The sequence below is a fragment of the Dipteris shenzhenensis genome, chromosome 16, assembly GCF_047967505.1.
Source record: "Dipteris shenzhenensis isolate YYH24624 ecotype China chromosome 16, Dip_SZ_1.0, whole genome shotgun sequence".
In the NCBI taxonomy this organism is placed as follows: Eukaryota; Viridiplantae; Streptophyta; class Polypodiopsida; order Gleicheniales; family Dipteridaceae; genus Dipteris; species Dipteris shenzhenensis.
Window position 1 is genome coordinate 44032852 of NC_141611.1, and position 18666 is coordinate 44051517.

The following is an 18666-nucleotide window of genomic DNA, read 5'->3' on the forward strand; positions in this document are numbered from 1 at the left end:
TCATTCATGATGCATGGTGAAAAACTAGGAACTATCCATTCCAAGCAATGCAAATGACATCAAACGGCCATGATAATTTGTACAGGACTTCAAATCTCCTATTTTAAGGCTTCTAAAAGTATCATGCCCATATAATACCATTTGCATGGCTAGATACACACTACACACTGATATAATACACACCGATGCATGTTTCTCAACGCTCATGCATGAGAAATATCCATGCCAAGACAAGAAACTAACATCCGATGGGCATGATCCTTTGCAAAGGCTTGAATTTGCTAGTTTAAGGCTTGTGCAAAGTGTCATGACCTTTGGATGTCATTTTCATGGCTAGAAGCTGACAAATGCATATTTTTGAATGGGCATGCATAATGCATGGTAAAAAACTAGGAAATATCTGATCCAAGCCATGCAAACCACATTTGATAGCCATGATTCTTTGAGTAGGACTTAAAATACACCATTCTAAGGTTAGTAGAAAGTATCATGTCTTTTGAATACCATTTTCATGCCTAGAAGCACACAGATGCATGTATTTCAATGCTCATGCATGATGCATGGTGAACAACTAGGAAATATCCATTCCAAGCCATGCAACAGACATTAGATGGGCATGATACTTTGCATAGGCATTGAAAGTGCCTTGTTTGAGGCTTGTGCAAAGTATCATTCCCTGAAAATAACGTTTTTATGGTTAGAAGCACACTGATGCATGTTTTTCAATGCTCATGCATAATGCATGGTGAAAAACTAGGAAATATCCATTCCAAGCCATGAAAATGACATGAGATGGTCATGATACTTTGCATAGGCCATGAAATCACCTATTTTAAGGCTTTTACAAAGTTTCATGTCCATAAAATACCATTTTCATGGCTAGAAGCACATCAATGCATGTTTTTCCACACTCATGCATGATGCATGGTGAAAAACTAGGAAATATCCATTCCAAGCCATGCAAACGACATCAGATGGCTATGATACTTTGCGCAGGCATTAAAATTATTGAGTTTAAGGCTTGATCAAAGTATTTTGTCCATCAAATATCATTTTCAGGGCTACAAGCACAACGATGCATGTTTTTGAATACTGATGCATGATGCATGGTGAAAAACTAGGAAATATCGATTCCATGCCATGACACTAACACCAAATGGCCATGATACTTTGCACAAGCCTTGAACCCATTTTACTGCTTGCACAAAGTATGATGCTTATCAAATGTCATTTGCATGGCTAGAAGTTGACAGATGCATGTTTTTCAATGACCATGCATGATGCATGGTGCGAAACTAGGAAATATCCAATCCAATCCATGAAAATGACATCGAATGGCCATGATGCTTTGCATAGGACTTGAAATCACCTGGTTGGAGGCTTTTGAAAAATATCATGCACATCTAATGCATGGCTAGAAGTACAAATGTTTTAAAAGGTGCAAGGTGTGGTAAAATAGGAGATATGATTTAAAAAGTCAACATGCACCCTAAAATAGGGCCTCCCAGGCTACAAGATATGTAATCCAATACAAGTCATCATTTATTAAACCTAGTAAGAAACTAGAAGTGAGAGAAGTACTAAAAGTTTTAGGAAATGCAAAAACAAAGGAACACTCTATTTTCGTCGATATAGGTGTCGGTATATACTGATGCCTATACCAACTCAAATAAACTTTCAAAAACCAAACCCAAATGCCTCTTTTTTTGCCACACCTCTCTTGTTTGAGATCTTTCCAACTTTTTGCCTCTTCGTCATGACCTTTCCACTATCTCCCTACCCTCCTCTGCCATCCCTACACCACCCACACCACTGTTGGCCCCCACTCCCCTCCACTCCAAGCTTGAAGAAGAAGATTTCTATTTTGGGAACTAAAGAAGTGGATGATATTTTGAGTGGTTTGCCTTCAAAATTCTTCTTCTAGGTAAGCTTACCAATCCTTTCCTCTGCATTAGAATAATCTTTGGAATTTGCATTGTGTGTTTACACGTTCTTATGTCTTTGTGGTTGCACAAAAGGAAAATATGACATTTTTCTACTGCCCAGGGGAGATGATGCCAAAATTTTCCAATTACTTGCTTGGCTTGATATGATTGCATCATGTTGCTTGAGTTTATTGCTTTCTTGGTATCTTGCTATCTTGTTTGTGTTCTTTCATTTATCTTGTTTGTTTTGATTACTTTGTTGCTTTTTACTCATTGCTTGATTTTGTAGCATAATTTTTAGCACTCATGCACAATGCATGATGGTAAGAAATTTGAAAATACACATGCCCAACCATGAAATTGATGCCTGATCCCCATCAAACTTTGAAAGCACAAGGGTTTTAATCTCATTGAAGCTATGTAAAGTATCATTCCAATTAGACACACATAGATATGCTAGAAGCACTCATGGATGATGCATGTTTAAGAATTGTGAAAATACGCTTGCCCAACCATGCAAATGATATCCTATTAACTTAAAAATTTGCAAAGATAAGGATATTATTGGTATTGAGACTTGTATAAAGTATCATGTCCATCAAACCCACACATATGCTAGAAGCACACGGATGCATATTTTTAACACTCATCCACATTGCATGGTAAGAATTGTGGAAATACACATTCCCAGCCATGAAAAAGATACCTGATGCACATAAAACTTTTGCAAGAACAATTATATTACTTTCATTAAGGCCTATACAAAGTATCATACCCATCGGGAGTGTTGATGATGCAATCATTAAGGATGCTTGTATATATAAAGAAAATTATGAGATTCAGACATTAGGTCCAACCATAGGCTTGAATGCCTCTTTTGGAAAACTCTTCATGTAATGTCTTTTGATATGTAAAATTGTATTATTTATTTCTATCAACTATTGAATAATATTTGTTATCAAGTAAAATGCGTGTGTTATAAAAGGTAAAAGTTATCCCTTAGAATTTTAGATGACTTCTTCACACTGTGTACTATAAGTACTGATGCACTTAAGACTTTTAATTAATCTTTCACACTTAGATAATACAAAAATAGTGACAGTAATATCAATGTTGTGAATGGTAGTATTGAATCTTTGGCAACAATAAGGTACTTTGCAGCAACAACTGAATGGTCAACCATTGTGTAATATTACTCCACATATGCATTTTGTGCTACCATTTCTTGGTAAGAATGGCTGTTAAAAAATGGTTGCCATTTCTTCGTAAGAAATGGCAGTCAAGAGATAGTTGCCATTTTGTGCTACCATTTCTTCTTAGAAAATGGCAGTCAAGAAGTGCTTGCCATTTCTTTGAATGAAGTGGTAGTCAAGAAATGGTTGCCATTTCTTACCAAGAAATGGCAATCAAGAATTTGCTGCCATTTCTTCATAAGAAATGGCAGTCAAGAATTTGTTGCCATTTCCTCATAAGAAATGACAATCAAGAATTTGCTGCCATTTCTTTGTAAGAAAGGGCAGCCAAGAATTGGCTCCCATTTAGTGCTGCCAACAATTATTGCTAAGAAATGGCAGACAACAAAAGGTTTCCATTTTTTGTTGCCATTTCTTCCAAAGAAATGGCAGTTCAAGAACTAGTTGCGATTTCTAACTGTCATTTTTGCAAAAAATATGGCAAATTGAGAAGCTATTGCCATTTCATACATAAGAAATGGCAAAATTGGAAATTGTGTGCCATTTCCTATTGCCATTTCTACCTAGTTTTATAGTAGTGCTATTTCAGCTCCTTTGGAGTAGAATGTGAATCTAAGCGCAGATGTAGGTGAGCTTCTGGAAGACCCTACTATGTACAGACACATAGTAGGAAGTTTGATTTATATGACTATTACCAGGCCAGATTTGAGCTATGCTGTTGGGTTGGTAAGTCAGTTTATGCAGGCTCCAAGGAAACCGTATTTGGATGTGGCTAGACGCATACTGAGGTATGTGAAGTCCACATTGCAGTATGGACTATTTTATGAGACTGGGGTTCAGAAATAGTTGCATGGATACACTGATGCTGATTGGGCTAGTAGTATTTCTAACAGACGATCTACAAGTGGATATGTGTTCTCTTTTGGGAGTGCTGCAATCACTTAGAGCAGTAAGAAACAACCTAAAGTTGAGGATGAGTACAGGGGTGCATCAATGGCTGCATGTGAGGTAGCTTGGTTGCATAAGCTACTTTATGATATTCATCAGGGGCCAGTTGTCATTTATTATGACAACATGAGCAGTATACACTTGGCAAATAACCCAATCTATCATGCTAGAACAAAGCACATTGAGGTGCATTATCACTATGTGCGGGAGAAGCTTCTAGTAGGTTTTATTGATCTAGTTTATGTTAGCACAGAGGATCAGGTAGTTGACATATTCATGAAGGCATTGGGTGCAGAGAAGTTGCACAAGTTTAGAGACCTGCTTGGTGTGCAGGAATTGGGATTGAGCTCGAGGGGGAGTGTTGAGATATTGAGATCCACTCGTGATATGCCAAGGTAACCGTTGTGCATTTATGTCACCGACCTGTTAGCTGTAGATGCGGTTGGTACACCGCCCATGAATAATAGCTGGATGACAGCTATCTTTATGTACTCTAGTTAGTGGCTCAGTTAGTATGCCACCTTAGTTAGCTGAGTTTGGTTTGAAACCCACATATAGGGTTCACCTATTCTTTTGTACTGAGAGAGTTCTTTTGGCTTTCACAACTAAGAAGAGGAAAACTGTTTTCAGCCTCCACCTTTGTGTATATTCCCCCATTGTGTATGTGAGAAAGCCGCAAGTGAGACTCCTTCCTTCTCTCCCACTCTCTTCACACCTCTGAGATGATCCCACGAGATGAGGTCGACCATATCATATGGTCGAACCTCCTCCAGCTTCATATGTCTTGGGCTTGGGGGGGAGACCAGGATTTCCCTACCACCAATATTTAGTTCTACCATGACCACTTCTTGAGGGTCTCAAAGTATGGCCTTGCCATCGGACCTAAGTATCTTGAGGATAGGAGACTCTCACATGCATTGAGGATTTCCATGGGACAGCTGCAAGTCTCGTCACATCAGTTGAGGATTGACGCAGGGAGATCTAAAGGCATACCCAGAGAGTAGAGGATCTGTAGACTATGCCCGATGGGGGAGGTCAAGACAGAGGAGCACTTTCGATGTGTCTACCCAATCCACTATGAGATCCAAGGCTGATACCACTGCCTCTTTTAGGAGGGGCATGGCTAGGGTCCACTTACATGACTGAGCCATTTTCCAGACTAGGTTTGTGTTGGGATCTATATAATTGAGATGAGATGATAGAAAGATATATTGATGCGACATATCAAAGAGCAACAGGAGGCAATGCCACAGGTCACCAAGATAGAGCACAGACACGTGCTATATGCTTCTATGCACCTGAGTCAGCTCTCAGGGACGCTAAGGGAGAGGAGCTTGATAAGATGAGAGCATCATGGATTAGCAGTGAGAGTCACTACACGATACTTCTAGACAAGGGATGCACACTCCACATGTAGTATGGAGATTAGCCATATTATGCACGACAATTGAGGTCCAGTGTATTTTAGCCCTCCTTAGAGGAGACTATCAAAGATGATGCATCACCCTTCATGTAGCCCATCGGATATAGAGATCGAGGATAACATGCCCTCCGCCACCTCAAGGGACAACTCCATAGACACAAATACGAGAGCTACTCCCATCCCATCAGAGAGACACCAGGGTACTTGGATATATTGTGCCTATGCATGCACTTGGAGCGTTACCTCTGAGCACCTGATACTATTTTGCTATTTTGCTAATTTTTTCTTTTGCTCACTATTTTAGCACTTTAGCTTTCAGCAAGGACTTTAGTGAGCCCTTTGCTTCAGCCCATAGTGGCATGTATGTGTTACTTTTGGTTTTGTACTTTTGTCTCATAGGCCCACGAGGCCTCCTATACATGTTAATACATCTCTCTCTCTCTCTCTCTCTCTCTCTCTCTCTCTCTCTCTCTACTGAACACATGTCAGCCAGGCCGAGGCATTCTGATCGACCAAAGAGGGCCATCACCTAGCTCTACATGACACTCAGAAACATCCATATCTCTCTCTCTCTCTCTCTCTCTCTCTCTCTCTCTCACCCCCCCTCTCTCTCTCGTCCTCCCTCTTTCTCTCTCCCTCCCTCTTTCTCTCTCTGTTGTCACATCTCCCAAGTGCACATTCTGAGGGAGTTAGTCACCTACAGTGAGCCTATAGTCGTGTCATTGCTCATTTTAGCATAGTTTTCACAAGTGTAGCATAGGTCCTTGGGTCGTTTTCCAGTGATAGGTGCAGGCTAAAACGTGGAAAGCAGATCTCATGCGTGCATGGGTGAGAAAGAGGGCTTGATCACGACGATTGATGGAGGCTCTCACCTCCATGGGAGTTCAAGGGTTTAGAAGGGGATTTTAGGGTTCGAAAGGGGGACATGGTTGAGAGAGTTATCTAGGAGTTCTAGGGTTCAGAGGGGGTTGCAGGGTTTAGGAGGAATCCAAGGTTGAGGACTGGAGAGCTAGTCTCTTTTAAGGGGTAACAATTGAGGAGGAGGGACAAGGAAGGAGGAGGAGGAGGAGGAGGAGGAGGAGGGAGGAGGGAGGAGGGAGGAGGAGGAGGGAGGAGGGTGGAGAAGGAGGGAAGAGGAGGAATGAGGAAGGAGGGGGGAGCTGGGGGAGGAGGAGGGTGGAGGAGGGAGGAGGAGGAGGGAGGAGGGGGAGGGAGTAGAAGGGTAGGGAGCACAAGGGCAAGGGCATGCTAGAACACGATAGTGTGAGAGAGCATGGGTGCGATGGAGATCAATCACATGGGACCTTTTGGGTCTCTACACAAAGTGGAGGGACCTCAAAAAGTATAGGATTTTAGTATTTCTCTCTCTAGATCCTGATTTTGCAAGTATGGTTGGATCTTTTCTAGAGAGGATTTTGGTTATCCTCATCCTTTAAGATTTGTCATACCATCTTTCAGGCTCAAGATATTACAAGCGGAGCTTTGCCACTACTCTACACACACAATGCTCTCATCGTTTTTGTCCTAGACTGCACTTCTGGTCCTTATTGCCACATGGTTAACAATGTGTGATTGTTCGAAGAAATGGTTGACCTCGCTTCTTAAAAACTGAGCAAACAATCTACGGTGTTCGTAGATTACAAGGAAAAGATCGATAACAATCTCGGTCCATCTATCACCGACGCCATCTTTACCATACTCATTGGGTAAAGACAATCGTAGTAGCACATTGTTTGCAGAATCAACCATAACTCGAGGACAGGTAGTCAAATCAGTCCATGGGAGTTGTTAACCCTATGGCAACAAGGACCAGAAGTGCAGTCTAGGACAACAACGATGAGAGCATTGAGTGTGTAGAGTAGCAGCAAAGCTCCGCTTGTAATATCTTGAGCCTAAAAGATGGTATGCTAAATCTTAAAGGATGAGGTAGACAAAATCCTCTCTAGAAAAGATCCAATCATACTTGCAAAATCAAGATCTAGAGAGAGAAAGACTATCTAGAGAGGGAAATGCTAAAAGCCTACACTTTTTGAGGTTCACCCAGTTTGTGTAGAGACAAACCCAAAAGGTCCCCCCACTTTGTGTAGAGACCCATTTAAGGTCCCCCCCCAAAAGTGAAGGGACTCTTGCCCAATTTAAAGGTCTCCTATAAAAGAGGTCCCACCACAAAGGTACCTACAGATTGTGTAGACACCAACATATATAAATATCTCTCAATGGAATGAAGCTCCGATTCTTTGGGGTTTAGTGTTCAAGCTCACTATTGTGTTCATGTGATTGATCTCCATTGCATCCATGCTCTCTTACACTATCGTGTTCTAGCATGCCCTTACCCTTGCACTCCCTTCCCTTGTAGTCCCTCCTCCTCCTCCTCCTCCTCCTCCTCCTCCCTCTTCCTTCACCCTCCTCCTCCTCCCTCCTCCTCCCTCCTCCCTCTTCCTACACCCTCCTCCTCCCCCCTCCTCCCCCCTCCTCCCTCCTTCTCCACTCTCCTCCTCCTGCCTCCTCCTCCCTCCTTCTCCCCCCTCGTCCTCCCTCCTCCCTCCTCCTCCACTCTCCTCCTCCTGCCTGCTCCTCCCTTCTCCTTCACCCTCCTCCTCCTCCCTCCTCTTCCCTCCTCTCTCCTCCTCCACCCTCCTCCCTCTTTCTCCTCCTTCCTTGTCCCTCCTCCTCAACCCTTACCCCTCGAGGTTGCGAAGGAGACTAGCTCTCCACTCCTCAACCTTGGACTCCTCCTCAACCTTGCAACCCTAGAAATCCTAGATAGCTCTCTCAACCTTGTCCTCTTTTCAAACCCTAAAATCCCCTTCTAAACCCTTAAACTCTCGTGGAGGCGAGAGCCTCCATTAATCGTTATGATCAAGCCCTGTTTCTCACCCACACATGCAAGAGATCTGCTTTCCATGGTTTAGCCTACACCTCTCATTGAAAGATGACTTGAGGACCTATGATACACTTGTGAACACCTATGCTACAACAAGCAATAACACGACTGTAGGTGACCAACACCCTTGAAACCTGCACTTGGGAGAAATAGTGACAACATTTTGGCGGAAGCGAAAGCGGAGCACGTGTTTGCATGTGTGAAAAAGAGCCCCCTTTGAAAAACCATTCAAGACACATCTCTCAAGGAAAAGGAGTGAAAAAATGCTTCCAAGCGGTGCAAAAGGATAATGTTGCCTTACATAATCACATTAATACACTAAACACCAAAATAAACCCTTAATCCCTCCACATCCTATAAAAGCAACACCAACCTCCCCTCACTTCTTTTCCCATACTTTTCCCCATCTCCAAATTTTGTTAAGCCTCCGTATTTTCCGTCCTCCAACTTCCGCCCACCATTTCCACCACCACCACCACCAGTTTTTCTGTCAACCCCTCCACCACCACTTTGTTTGTCAGCCCCCCTCCATCTCCATCTCCACCCCCCCATCATCTTCCTCCTGACCACCTCCACTTTTTCCATCCATCCCCCATCTCCCCCACTCAAGGTTATCATCCTTTCCCCTTCCACCTCCACTCTACCATCCCTCTACCTCTCTCTACACCCCCATCACCCTCCACTCACCATCTCTCAACCTCTCTCTACTCCCCCATCTGCTTACACTCCATTTCCCCCATAGATTTACTTATTGAGGTAGGTGGGACCATTGATGCAAGGGTGAAGGATGGTGTCCATGTCGTGGGTGTGGATTTTGATGCAGAGGTTGTGAATTAGATCTCCACAAATAGAGGTGAGTCATTCCAATTTACATAGTCCAATGTCATGCTTAATGTTTTGCTTCTTTTTTCTTGTGTTAAAAATTCTTAAATTGATTTGTTTGTATAAAATGTGTAGTAGTTCGAGTTCACTTCTACATCCACATCTCATACGGTTCTAGAGTTTGGAGAACCCATTAAGGATGTTGGCTTTTAGTAAGACATATAGGTTTTCTTATTTGGGAATGTTTTTTTAATGTAGAAGGGAGGAACTATTACAAAATGACAATCACAGTAGGTATGTCTTGTTATGTAGAGAGCATGGCTAGGCATATGGAGGTTCATAGTGGTCAATTTGTGCGAAAGCCAAAATTGAAGAAGAGAAGAAATCGCTCAATCTATGTGGATGACATTGCCTCAGAGAAGTACCCATATCTATGTTGTTGAGGATGGTGTAAATTGCACCATCTACATAGGGCATAGGGGCAAACCCTAACCCTATTCCTAAGGGGTTCACATGTATATTTTTATGATCATTTTCAATGCAGTTAGTGTACAGGTAGCTATATCGTGTACACTCCTCTCTCTCTCTCCCTCTCTCACTTCCGCTATCATGGTATCAGAGCACCAGGTGCTCCCAAGCCCTTGCATCTTGTCAAGGCACCAAGCCTTCCATGCTTGCGGCATCCTCTATCTCCACTCTTTGTGAGATCTTTGTCAGAGACTTCCCATTGAGAGAGAGCACAAGACCTTGTTCTGTTAAGACACAATCCCTCCCTGTTGAGGCATTTCCGTTCCTTCTTCAACTCTTCATGTAGAGCCTTTCCTCATCTTTGATTTGAGGCAAAAAGCTTCCAATTTTGAGTTTTGGAGCTTAAGTAATATTCGTTTTAGCATTCCTGAGTTCTCTTATGAGGTTCATGGACATTTTCTGTAAGGTTCCTTGATAGGGAGAGATTCGAGAGACTCTCTGTGAGAGAAATCCATTTTCTAAGAGAAAAAATCTGAGAGGCTTGTGAGGGTGTTGTTCCTTCAATTTCTCCGATTAAATCTCTTCCTTAGGGACAAAGGCAACTTCAACAAAAGAATTAGCTTGTTTAGCCTTCCATTAACCCCAAAGTAAGCATGCAACAGTCTACACAAGAGACTCGATGGATCTATCAACAACTTTTGCAGCCTCAACTATGTCAAACCGAATCTTCCACAGCATGGCTCACCAAGCGGCTCAGCCCTTCTATGTGACTACTCTAGCACCTAAGGCAGCACCGACCTCAGCGCACAGCCGCTTCCAACACAGCAGCTTCTACATAGGCCTCGGTCTACATCTCCAACATGGCCCCATCAACAAATCCGCTCCCCTTCATTTACAATGCCTAGCCTCAAGCTTCAAGCAAACATGCCTCTAAGCATCTTCAACCGCCATTCCAGTAACTTCTGCAATAGCCCTCGACTCCTTCAACAAGCCATACAACGCCTTCATGCCCTCAGCTCGGCATGAAGCCAACCATGGTTGGGTAAAACGAATGTGGTTATGTTACTAAAGCTAGGTCAACAAGCTATCACGTGGTAGCTTATTCGACACATGGCACCTCAGATACCACATCAACATGCCACCTAGGGACAATTCGTTCTAAGCTCATAGTGCACACAGCATGTGACCCACAGTGCGACATCGTCACTAGGCCACCTCACCATTTTGTCCTCTCTTGTGATCAAAATTTGGCTATCCTTCAGGGGGCCATATCTTTTGATCCAGAGGGAATTTCGCAGAGCTGTAAAAAGGAAAAATGATTGCTAGATTGTGCTCTAAGCGTTGAGCACCTTAGAATTTCAATCTGACATTATCATAGGTCAGTATCATCAAATCCTCATCATCGAAACCACCTTCTGATCCACTGCAGTGTACCTAGCACTTAAAATGAATTAAGATAAAATTCATTTACTGCATTTTATGCTTCGATGTGTAGGCTAGCTAACACCACCATAGAGGAGATCCAACTCCACCAAGCCAAGTCAGCCATTGCCACATTACCCGATTAGTTCTCACCAGTGTCAGTCCCATCGGCTCTATCATCGGTGTACACATTCACATTGTCACTAGCTCAGTCCCTTGGCACTCGGCAGTTCACCACACTAGCGTGACACTTGGTAGAGTTCTCCTTCTTGGATTTTGGATTGTTGCACATGTGCACGCACACATGCCACCCATGTAAAGTCACACATTGTTGACTATTGTTTGGCATTGGTTCCTACACATACATAAGCCTTGTATAGCCTCTTGGCTATGCCCAACACATAGTTGTCATCATTCTACTACAGGCTTGATCCTTGGCATATATAGTCATCACATGACTTGGTTTTGACCATTTAGCGTAAGCCCCACAGTGGTAGCTCACACACAGTGTCCTCATGGGTAGACACTCTCGCCATCGGTGCATGGGTAAGCCTCTTGTACAGAGCACTAGGCCACCTCCAACATGGGTTTTATTCACATCATGTAGTTGATGATACTCCCGCTATCATATGTTTCCTTTCGTTCTATGTATTTGTTGTAAAGACATACTATCTTAAAATCAGATCTGTTGCATCTATGTGGATGACATTACTTTAGAGGAGTAGCCATATCTATGTTTCCTTTCATTTTATTGTAGAGACATGTTGTTCAAGTTGCATAATTTTGGAGTGCATCATGCTCATTGATGGGGGGAATTAATGAGTTTTACAATAGCAAGATAAGATAAGTTATGATTTAAAATGCCTACCTTTGGAAAGGCTTTTGCTTACTATTGCATCAATTGGAGCCCGGGGGATTCACTCTTCATTAAAGGGGGACGTCACCTACGTGCATGAACTTCAAGAAAACCCCCTATTTAAGATCCACGTAGGATGATAAAACACCCCTATTTAAGCTTATAAGATACCACCAAAATTCCATTATGTCCCCCCCTTTCCTTAAATCTACATTCTTTCTCAAGCATTTAGATTACACAATAAGCAAATTTAGGTTACTTTCCCTATGACTATTTAAAACCATACACAAAATCAAACTTGTTTGGACTAGTTACCCAAGATAACCTATATTATGTCCCCCCTTGTTAAATATGACATGGTCCCCCTAGCTTAAATTCAATATTTGGGAAAAAAAAGGGCCCCCGCCCCTAATGTATAAGCTTATGCCTCATTTCAAAAAAACCCCCTATTGTACACTCACGTGATATCATAAGTTTCCCCCTGTGAATCCCCTGGGAATTGGAGGTGATCATATGGCATTATATTTTGGGATATATTATAGTGTCATGGTTGTCAGGATGCCAACAATTGACTTGCTTCGGAGAAACATTTTGCTCATAGTGGCTTTTTGTATTTGGATTGATGCTTGCATCGAAAGTACATATTTGTTTTGGCATTGCATGTCTAACATAGCTAGCCACTAGCTATGTTCTTTGAGGTTGCATTTTTTTGAAAAACTCATGAAATTTGCAAAAAATAAACTTGTAAAATTTCAAAATCATCTAATGTTTGCTTAAGCATGAGTGATTTTTTACATATCTATTGCCCCCCTGCCCCCCCAAAAAAACTAGAACCTCAAAGCCCATAAATAGTAATAGAACAATAATTCACCTTAAGGAGTTGTAGTGGTGATGTCCTTTGATCAAACTCCCCCATGTGCATTGCGCTTTAACAATTGATGTATGCGTTGGAATATTGTAGTGCCTAGTACATGTCAAGGGAAGTGTGATTTTTGGATGCTCTCCCCTTTTCCTTCACATGCATGAAAGGCTAATTTTCGGCCTTCCCTCCAACAAAAAATAACTTTGTCTGAGCATCTCATTGAAACTTGATTAATGATCCATGGTAGTTGTTCTCTTGCCTCATGTTGGATGGCTACGGCCATGTTATTGTGCCTGCAATGGAGCTGGTGATCCAAAATGAAAGTTGAAACCTGACCTCGTATATGGCACATCCTAAAATGTGCTTTTGTGAGGTCTGTAAAGCCTTCCGGAAAAAACCCTTTTGATAAAACTTCATAGCCTTGGTGGTCTAACTCATACAAGAGTGCAACATCATCAAAGAAGGAGCATACAAGAGGTGCAATCTCCACGCCATAGTCAATGACACCCAATCTAGTGCAAGCATCTGCAATCAAAGTCCTCCACTTCATTTGCAACATCCAAGTTCGAGAGTAGAACACATAAAAATGCAAACCACTTTCTGACTTGTACTTGAAACACACGTCACTAAGTGTGAGAAATTCTAGTGTCCCTATTGGCCTTGCTGCAACAAATTTTTTCATCTCTATTAGGAGTTCATATAATTCCTTGCTCAGCTTCCCACAAGATGCCCACACTCTGTACAACAAGGTCACCAAGAGTTCCTTTGTTGCTCTTAAGTCACCATCACCATGTTCTTTTGATGAGGCCACACTTTTTGCTGTGAACATGCTTAAAAGAATTTGTACAACATTTGCCGATGAAAGACAACGATGGAGGTCCTGGGAGGGCACAAAGAGCCAATTTTATGACCACAATGTATGAAAAGATGATACGGTAGGAAAAGTGAAGAAGAAAGATAGTAGGGGAGCCAAAGTAGTAGGCTAGCGATAGCTCACGTAGTTGGGTGTTTGCCCATATGAGCTAGTTGGCCTCGGGTAGCCCACTGTAGGCCACGGGTAGATGTGCCCCTTGTAGATGGTCATGTGAGTGAGTGTGTGTGTGTGTTGTTGGGGGGGGGGGATATAGAGAAGAAAGAATGGTACCTCCAACTCGAAAGGTGTGAGATAACGTGAGAGGTCTTCAAGCTCCTTCAAGGCGGTGTTATTGAGCACGAGGTGACCCAACATGGGTATCCATTGTAGAAAGCTCTCAGGAACTATCTTGACGTTGGGCATGATGATGGGAGATCCACATTTCACAATGTTCACTAAAAACATTTTTCTCAATAGATCAATTTGTAGATTTTCAGCTAAAATATGTAGCTAATAAATTGCCTAAAATTAAAGGTGAAATGAAACATTAATTAAAAAAATAGGTGAAATGGAAATGTTGCAGTTTAGAGGTTTTTATGTCAACACTCACCTTTCACGTCCAATTGCACTCGACTCATTAATGTTGTTGAGTTAGGCAAACAATCTCCGCTAAAATCAAACTCTGCAAAACTTGCTTGATCATGAGAATCAAAGTGAGTAGTATCTATCAGCCCCAATTGAGTTGTTGAATCCAAGTTAGCACTATCCATCCATCCAAACTGAGCTCTTGTTTTGATCTCACGTAGCTTCCCGCAGTGCAGCACCCTCATTTGCGACGAGCCGATATTGCAATTGCAGTCACCACCCTTATGATCACAACTTCGTAGCTCCGCGCCATCGAACGCATTGATGCTTTCTAGTGCACCACAATCATATATGTGAACATCCCTCAAATTCGCCAGCCCCATAATCTTCTTTAGATTATTGCATTTGTTCACATCAATTTCTCTCAAGACCTTCAATGAGCTCAGGTCGCACAGCTCTGTCAGTCCATGGCACCGGGTTAATCTGAGCTGCTGGAGATGAGAAAAATGATTCCATCTCGTAGGTATTTTTGCAATAGAGCTATCAAGAATGTTAATTGTCTCCAGGCTGCGGGATTGTTGCATATCTATACTCAATGGACCTTCTACACCCACCAAACGTATAAATCTTAAGTCGTGTTCTTCTCTTAATTGTTTTGTGAATCTCAAATGCGCCACAGAAACATACGCCAAGAGCAACCACTTCAGTGAGATGCCAAAATGCAATCCTTCGATTCTTAGTTTTGTGCCTACATGAGTATCCGATGATACTTCCAAGCTGAGGAGGCAATCTTTATTTGACTTGCCCAACTGCACAGCTTTTAGCCCCTTGTTTTGTACAATCCGGACCACCTTAATGCATGGGCACTTGGAAATATCGATTCGATCATGACCTTTAAACGTGCAACTGACGACGCTTAGCCTCTCCAAATTCTGATGTATTATTGATGATAGATTAGGTCTGCCCAACTGAACCCCCTCCAAGAATAGCGAGGAAGGAAGTGCATTTGACAATCGCATGGCCATCCCTCGGTGCAACTCATGGACTTGGAACAGTTGCCATTGCATATATTTACCTGGCAACAGAGACACCCGCCTCAACTCTAGCAACTGCATCGAAAAGAAGGTTGATTGTCAATTGCAAAAGAAAGCACTATACACAATTTCAATTCCATTACCGATCTCATTAATAATAAGTACGAGAGAAGTAAATTAAAACTTATATTGTTCATCCGCGTGGATCCATACTTACATGTAGATGCATGCCCCTTTCATTTTCATCGTGCACCCAGCATAACCAGTCAAAAATTGTTTTGTAGTCTTCGTGTGAGGGAGCATGCAAGGCAATATCCAAGAAGATGCGCTGCCTTTTCGAATTCAATGCGTCGAAGCTGCTTCTAAGCACCGTAAAAATCCGTTCACCTTCGTCGACTCTCATTCCAACAAGGCTTTCCAAAAAGTCTTCCCAGTCATACGGGTCTTCACTGATGCTCCTTAATTTTTCTCCAAGACTCCGGAGCAGAAGAGGGTGGACATACTTACCGTCAGCAACCTTACATATGCCAACAAAGTCTCTAAATATCTCTTGTTGCTTGGTTGTAAAGCCAGCTAGTCGGCGTTGATTGCCAAATACTTCTTTGCCAAGAAGACTCTCGGCCTCTGCCAAAAGAAGGGGAGGTATAGGAGCTAAAAGAGGGGCTGCTGTGTCATCAGGTAGGAGAGTTGATAAAATCTGTTCGCTCCTACCCACAAGCAATATTTTGCTACCAACGTGGAAACAAACGTCCAAGTATAATTTAGCGGCCTCTAATGACTGAGTACCGACATTATCCAGAACGAGAAAAACCTTGTGTTTTAGAAGATGCTCCTTCAAAAGAGACTTCGCCTGCACGTTAATGGAAACATGGTCAAGCTCGGTATAAACTTCACTGAAAGATGCAGTAATTCTGTACGGAGTATCAAGAGGATGGATGAACATGCAGGGGTATTGCAGTGATCAATATGCGAGCACCTGTAATACACTCATCAATTGATCTATCACTTCTGGGGGTGCTCTGGTCAGATGTTTCAAAACATCTTTCATTCGCGGAAGTTCACGCTCTATGTTCGAATCAGGTGATAACACTGATAAGTCGTCCAGTTGCACGTGACATACTTTGCCTCCGAATTCACGATAGTAATGGGCAAGGAGGATGGTGCATAAGGTGGATTTACCAAGTCCTCCCATACCGAACAATCTGACGATGGTGGCACCTCCGAGGGCTGCACATGGGATGCTTCTAGCGAACATGTCGTCGATTTCCTGATCGAAGGCAGATCAATCATTAACAAAACAGCCCGTAAGGCTTACAGCTAATAAAATTTCCAGTCTGCAAGAATGACAAACACGCCGCACGGAAGCCGCATCATGCAAGCACCGACCAGAGACATGATTTGTTCATTTCTTAAATAATTAATCATCATCGTCATCATTGGCAGAAAGAGAGGTGACCCTATCTCAGTTTTCTCATAAGTATATGAACTCTTACCTTTTTCCATCGCTCCTTTCCTACTATCCAAGATTCGTCGAACGGGAGAGGGAAGCCAAGCACCATCTTGATTTTGTCAACCACGAGATCAATATAATTTGTCCACGAAAGGCTTTTTTTCTCGATCCCATTGAAACCAAGTAACGTTTTGAAAGCATTTTTCCACTTCTGGAGGTCCACATTAAGAACAGACCTCTCGGCATCTTTCTGTGTCTCCCATTCTTTCCACTTCCTCTCCCACCCCTCGCGGTTTGCGTGGTCCTTGCATTGTGCAACACTGAGCCGGAAGAAGAGGGGAAGAAGGGGTCTTTCCTCCTGTACACATGATACTAATTCGAGCATAGGATTTTTGTTTCGAGCGAAGAAATTTTCTGATAGAACGAAAACGGCCAGATCGCAGTTTCTCGCTTCTTCCAAAATATTTGTCATGTCCACAGGCTCACCAATGGGCAAACTTCTCTCATCGTAAAATACACTATAACCTGCTGCTGTCAAGCATTTATGTAATCCAGAGGTGAAATCCTTGTCTGCGCCACTGTGACTCAAGAAAATTCTACTTGCAAGTCCAAGCCTTTTTGGTTTGCTGCACAGACCAGGCAGAAGGTGTCATAGCATATGGGGAAAACTGTTTCCTTATAGAGGAAGCAACTTAATCCAGAGGAGAGACCAAATCGGCGTAACTCGGCTATGCTTGAGAATATGGGGGCAACTTAATCCAGAAACCATTTTGGGGATAATTTAATCCTGGATGAAGCATGTAGGTGATTTATAAGATCGAGGAGACACTGAAATCAAAGGAAACTCACCCGTAAATTGGCGATTCAGTGACATCCAGTCCGATATCCACGATTTGAACCATCGTTACGATATCAAGGTGGAGGGAGCCACCAGCCCCAGAGTATACTCGTTAAGAAGTTACAAATGTCGACCTTCAGCTGCAATTAACTTCTGTTATCGGCTCACAGCTCTTTAATTTAATCTACGGCAAGAAAGAGAGTTGGTGTGGACTCTGGAGACGGAACTCACCTCGTCTGTAACGCCCATCAATAGAATGTATAGCCTCGTGCCTTGTGTCTCACTTCTCCTGGACTTTCGTAGAAAGACGCATTTCGTGCTGCACTTTCTCCCGCCTGACGACTTGGCTCGGAATCAGGCTCTTTCTCTACGTTTGACTTTGCCCATTAATAAGCCTGATCGCTGGCGTTTGAAACTATAAAAAAAGCGGTATCTCTGACGACAGTGACGAGTTTAATTTTAAGAAGCTGCTCTGATGACTGATGCAAATTCTGCTATGGGGTCACTCTTTCACAACTCGGCTTCCAATCTCCATCTCGAACTTTTGCAGATTTCGATACACTTTCGGAGCACGGCACGTTTCGTGCTTGCTTTTAAATGAATTGAGGCCTCATTCTGACTTTGTAAAAGCGTGTTAGTTGTCAATAACGCGGTTGAAAGTTGAAACTGCAAATTTCTTCCTTCTAGAGCTCTATACGGCAAGTACGTGGAATATAGCAGATCATAAATTCGGAATTAAAATTATCTTAATTTTCTTTTTCAACCTAGAAAACAATGAGAGCCAATGCTTAGGTAAGGAGATGATTAGGTCAAGTGAGGACAAGATTCTTTGTCCAAAAAATGGGTAAACTTTAAAGGAGAGCTTTACACATCATCTTTTTCTATCGATAATAACATGCACCAAATTGGGTGGGACTTGCCTCCCAATAAAGAGGCGGGTGCCTTCCACATGTCAAGAACCGTTTATATACCTTTACCATTAAAAAAAAAAATAATAATAAAATAAAATAAAGCCAACTTGTATTAGGGGGGAGGTCAAGGTCCAGGGAGCAAGACCTAGATAGAAAACTAAAACAAAAAATGGCCCAGTGAAAGAGCAACCG

The 18666-nt window shown here is 42.5% G+C and overlaps 1 protein-coding gene across 1 annotated transcript; it reads right to left on the reverse strand.

Moving 5' to 3' along the window:
• Window positions 1–10593: 10593 nt before the first annotated feature.
• LOC147893006 (TMV resistance protein N-like) lies at window positions 10594–17627 on the reverse strand. Its single transcript, XM_087386830.1, has 7 exons — window positions 17575–17627; window positions 16769–17351; window positions 16252–16542; window positions 15493–16125; window positions 14267–15350; window positions 13948–14111; window positions 10594–10644 (listed from the first exon to the last, which is right to left on the reverse strand). Exons 1-7 carry the CDS (start codon window positions 17625–17627, stop codon window positions 10594–10596), a joined length of 2859 nt encoding a protein of 952 aa, XP_087242956.1.
• Between the last annotated feature and the right edge of the window lie 1039 nt (window positions 17628–18666).

What these genes read in the sequence shown, in the direction of transcription:
- LOC147893006 (XM_087386830.1), bottom strand. Translation starts at nt 17,627, where the DNA reads ATGGTTCAAATCGTGGATATCGGACTGGATGTCACTGAATCGCCAATT. An exon ending in ACTGAATCGCCAATTTACGG is followed by an intron (nt 17,352 to 17,574) that starts GTGAGTTTCCTT and finishes TGGTCTGTGCAG; the next exon opens with CAAACCAAAAAGGCTTGGAC. An exon ending in GAAAGGAGCGATGGAAAAAG is followed by an intron (nt 16,543 to 16,768) that starts GTAAGAGTTCAT and finishes GCCTTCGATCAG; the next exon opens with GAAATCGACGACATGTTCGC.